The sequence below is a fragment of the Stegastes partitus genome, unplaced genomic scaffold (assembly GCF_000690725.1).
Source record: "Stegastes partitus isolate 25-593 unplaced genomic scaffold, Stegastes_partitus-1.0.2 Scaffold660, whole genome shotgun sequence".
Taxonomy (NCBI): domain Eukaryota; kingdom Metazoa; phylum Chordata; class Actinopteri; family Pomacentridae; genus Stegastes; species Stegastes partitus.
This window is the reverse complement of record NW_007578391.1, coordinates 169,268-174,267: the sequence shown is the minus strand read 5'-3', so window position 1 is coordinate 174,267 and position 5,000 is coordinate 169,268. Positions and strand designations below refer to the sequence as shown.

General features: G+C 39.3%; 1 protein-coding gene across 2 annotated transcripts in view; it reads left to right on the top strand.

Annotated features, from left to right (window-relative positions):
* LOC103363448 (acidic repeat-containing protein-like) overlaps positions 1-5,000 on the top strand; it is an 8,764-nt gene that overhangs the window by 1,210 nt on the left and 2,554 nt on the right. The window contains exons 2-3 of one of the 2 annotated variants that reach the window (XM_008290219.1): positions 4,209-4,251; positions 4,437-4,505. In XM_008290219.1, the coding sequence (XP_008288441.1) occupies positions 4,209-4,251; positions 4,437-4,505 (112 nt within the window). Of the gene's footprint in view, positions 1-324; positions 1,790-4,208; positions 4,252-4,436; positions 4,506-5,000 lie in introns of those variants that run through there. The other variant, XM_008290220.1, reaches the window with a different exon arrangement.

The following is a 5,000-nucleotide window of genomic DNA, read 5'->3' as shown; positions in this document are numbered from 1 at the left end:
TTTTACCGACAGTCCGCTGTTTGCTCCTGCTCAGACTGTAGCATTCAGACCGCCAAAACATGGCAGACAAACACAAAAGATGAACACGTCATGTGGTACTCGTAAAGTTGGAATGTCAGTGATGGCTGATGTGAAAAGGGGAGGAGCTAAGAGACAGGTTAACAGCTCCCCTCTCGTTAACATTCATACAACCTCATCATCTCTTTGTCAAACGTATTGAATGTCTTAGAGCTCGTAGGTAATCAAAGTCCCTCCTCCACCCCTTTCCAGCTGTTCATTTCCCCTGCTGTCTCTGACACTGTGTTCTTTTCCCTGCTTAACTAGAGTTATGAGCTCTCTGGGGAAATTGAACTGGCCCATCTGAAGTCCAACTGTCTGAAGTCCTTCGTACAGTACACTAGATATGAACTCGAGGACTGCAGAAGCTTTGATTTGAGAGAGAGAAAGAACAAAAAACCTATTTCACACAAGCCAAGCCTGACTTGGAATTCAGTCATTGGGGTCACTAGTCTGAGATCTTTTGATTTGTGTTTCGTTTGAAAGAATGGTTCCTCCAGAATGGTTCCTACACTAGGATCTTCCTTTCTCATTTGTTTTGGATCAGACTGACCTGTATTTGTGTCTTTATGTGAACCTACAGAGAAAGAAAGAGAGACAATGATATTGGGAGTGAGTTGGGGGATGGAGGTGTTACAGAAACAGACAGAGGGAGAATAAAGCCTGAGGGGAGGTGCAGGAGGGCCAAAACCAAAACTCATTCATGTGGAAGCTTCGATTAGCAGCAACTGTAAAGTTTCTCTCTTTCTCCATATCTCTTAATCTCTTTCTTTCTCTGTGGAGTATTTTTGCCGCTGACTGTTGAAGAGGCGTGTAATGCACTGATTTTATTTTTCAAGTCTGGTGTGTGCATTTGTAAAATTGCTAAAGACAGAAAATAGACTAACTTTCAATTTATCTATGAACACTGTAATAACCATACCTCATTTTATTTTCTAGAATGCTGATGTTCAGAATCATTAGGTTAAAAAAAATAATTTTTCACGCACATTTCAGTAGCTTGCATTAATGGTGAATATTATTTTTGAATGTTTTGCATTTTTCTTCCCTTATTAGTCATTGTTTATTTGGAACTTACATAAATGAATATAGATATTTAAGTCCTTTGTACAAAAAAAAAGACAAAACTAACAGATGTAAAACAATTTGTTTTGAACTAGAACAGTGGATTTGCTGATGATTTTTTTCAGACCTTAAAGAGTGTTTGGGAAAAGAGAGAAACATCTCTTTGTGTAGAAATATCAAAGTGTCAAGAGATGAAAGGGTTGTCTGCTTTTTCTCTTGTTTGAAAAAAAGAAAAAAGAAATGTGATTTTTGATGAACTTGTGGAAAACATGACCATTACCACTGTCCATATACCTTTAACCCTACTTTCATTCATTAAATAAATCAAATGATCGTAACGTGCCTAAATGTAAATCTGTTACCAAAGGCAGAGGATTTGTATTAGAGCAGTGAAACTGCATGGAGAGCATGAATGTTTTTACCAGACATCTGTACAATGTGTTTGATTACCTGTATGAGGACCAGAGCTGCAGACTGTTGCCACCTGAATGTCTGAGTGAGTATCTGTTCTGACCACAGTCGATGTTCTATATCAACTGTCTATACGTGCTGATCTGGGGGTGACAGTAGTCGGGGGTCTGGGTGGCGGTTTGAAGCAGTTGGGCACAAATGTAATATAACTGCTGCATCAGTCTTAATTAAAATGAAGGGTCGACACAGATTTTAACATCTGGGTGAAACTTTTTTTATTTTATTTATTTATTCAGCTTATTTTTGAAAAGGATGAAAACACTTTGAAACAGTAATGATAAAGTCAACTTGTGAAAATGCATTAGACACTAAAGACTGAATGTTGAGACATTTCTTCTAAAAATGTAGTTGCAGGTGATAACAAATACAACATCTTTTTATGTCAACAAGTCATTTCTGTTCCAACATAAGTTGATTTTACAACAAGTGCATTAATTCAGTTCCTCAAAGACTCACTTGCAGTCATGGAGACCAGACAAGGACGAGGAGAATTAGTGAGGAACCAGCGGAGAGCAGGCGTTGTGGTGAGCTGAGGTTGTGCTTCAGCACACTAGGTTCAGGATATAACGAGCTATACTGGCTGCTTGATCCTGTTGTTGCTTTCCATAAATCAAATCTACAGAGACAGAGAAGTGAAAGACAGCTGACTTGTTTTACAAATATAAAAGCAGACTTGCAGCTCACACTTCACATTTTAATCCGGCAGAATCTCTGACAGGTCTGTATCCGTGGTTCTGCAGGCACCAGTGGGTCCACGAGAACCTGCTGAAGGAACCAAAGCACCTGATATACTCACACAGTTCAGGCTTACTGCACAGGAACTCCATCACATCTCTGGGAACAAAGCTTTTGCCATATTATGTCCCTCTTTTAACACCTTTACATTCATCTGCACATTTCCTTGTTGTTTAGTTATTTTGCTAAATAACATTTTACATCCAAAGCACATCAGCTTAAACACAATATGATTCACTGATATAGCTTTAACTAGCCGATATTCTGCAAAGCTGTTAAAATGTTCATTCAGCCACAACAAACATGCCAAATGATTAAAACATGAGCGAAAACCCTCCACTTTTATAATATGCAGTACATTAACAGACAGGCACTGCTTTGCTGCATAAGTACTTCTACTGAATATACACACTGTTCATATTTACCCAGTTTTACTCCAGAACTTATAACTGATCATATTTAAATTGCACCACTGCACTAATAAAGTAGAAGATCTGAATACATCCTCTCACGCTTTTACTCACCATGAGTTGGTTTTACACTGAACATGAACTTGAACTACAAATGCATTCTGAATTAAAGAAAAAAAAAAAGAATAAATCATTGAAGCTACATAGATTTACTGTCTATCATCTGCGGATATAAGACAGTCATGCTGCTTTTAAAATCCTCTTCACTACATCAAGCAGCATCCCACCCTGAAAATTAAACTTTTACTAAGAATTTGGATCATGTGGGACACCCACATAGTTATACAGGTTCTGGCTGCAGGTTCTGGATCAGTCTTCGTTGCTCAGCCGTTTGTTTTCAGAGTTCCTTAAAGCAGGTTTAATCTCTTCAGTCTTTAAGAGCTTCAACTGAATCCACAGCTGAAGCTTTAACTGATAAAAACATGTTCAAACACATTCTTCACATTTTTTTCCCCACTTTTGTCAACAGCAACAGTATCTTGTAAAGTCAGTGTGAACATTTTCTGGTTGGTCAGAACTTCCTGTTTGCAGCTGGTTGAATGAGGAGCAGTTGTGCTGTTAAAATTCTTCTGTTGGGAGAAATGTTGTGCAGAAAGGTTCTGCCAGAAAAATAGTAATTAGTGGATGTAGCTGTATGAGAACGTGCAATTTTCTAACGGGCCTCACGACTGGTTTGTGGGACCAGACTTTGGTCTGTGGCCACGTCTTTGCTCCAGCCCTGAATGGTAGAACTTGTTCTGCTGTATCGCCATTGGTTGGGTAAGAAATGGAAAATTCCACTGTTAAGCCTGTGATGAGGTACCGTCAGTCAGTGAGGCTGAGATTAATGTAGGCTCATTACTGGTAGGTGTCAATGCCAAACCCAAACCCACACAAAGCAACCAACAATGTATAAAAATGACAATAATACTACTTAAAGAATTGAATTAAATGTTAAATAGTCAACCAAATCAGCAACCCCCTCACTTTTTGACAAAGACTGATCAGAATGCACCAATAACACATTTAGAAAAAACCACCAGCTGTCATAAGTCTTCTGGAAATCCCATTTCTAGCATGATTTACCAATAAAAAGGAAAAAAATAGAAACATAGGCTACATTTCTGACATATCCAGGTTTTTATAGTTCTGTCGGGCTGCTCTGTGCATTGAAATATGTCTGAACGGTATCCAGAGCAACCAGATGTGACGTTCAGGGTCCCTAAAAGCACAGCTGTAGTTAGAAGGAGTCTGGTCTTGTAGAACAGGTAGATACCTGAGACAGTGACAGGCAGGAGGGTCACAGATCTGCCATCACAGCAAAGTCATTTATTTACTATCACTGTTGCGTGCAGATGATGATGATGATGATGACGATGATGATGATGATGACGATGATGACGATGACGACGATGACGACGATGACGGTGCTTATCACAAAGGCTCTCTGTGCTCATATTGTGGATTCTGTGAGGTAAGTACATAAAATTTTGACTCGTACAAAATGCTCCAGTGAATGAATGAATGAATCCAAATGAGATTAATCATCACAGCGTATAGTGAAACTAAAGGTGAAAGAGTTGGATTAGTTTCATTCCTGACTGGAGTCATGATGATCTGCTCTCTGGACCTCTTGTTAACTGAATGTGCTTCTTCCAGCACTGTGACGACTGTGATAAATGTCCTTGTAAAAAAGGAGACAAATCCGACTACTGTGACGACTGCGAGGTGAGGAAACACACAAAATGTGACATTTGACCTTTAACATATGCCAGTTAGCATGCTAACACACTAGACTAAGACTAAACATCAGCATGTTCACAGTGGAACAGACTCCCCAAACTCCAGGCTGCATATTTCTGTATAATTGGTTTAAAAAAACAACAACAACAGCAACAAAAAAAACCAATAGCCTAGATCCCGTTGTGCAGCCAAGCAGCTCTGTCAGCTCAGGCTCTGAAGGTGTCCTGTGGTATCAGGCACCTTAAAGATCCTTTAAATCCTTCCATGGTTTAGATTTGTTTTTAAGGTACATCCAACAAATGCTCAATCATATTCAGGTCAGGGAAACTTGGAGGCCAAGTGAACTCCTTGAACTCTTTGACATATTCTAAGGATTCCTGATCAATGAAACGTCCTGCTGAAAGAGGCCCCTGAACACTGCTCCAAATAAGCAGTGCACATAACAATGTAAAGACTGGTCGAAGCTCCATGAACACCAGG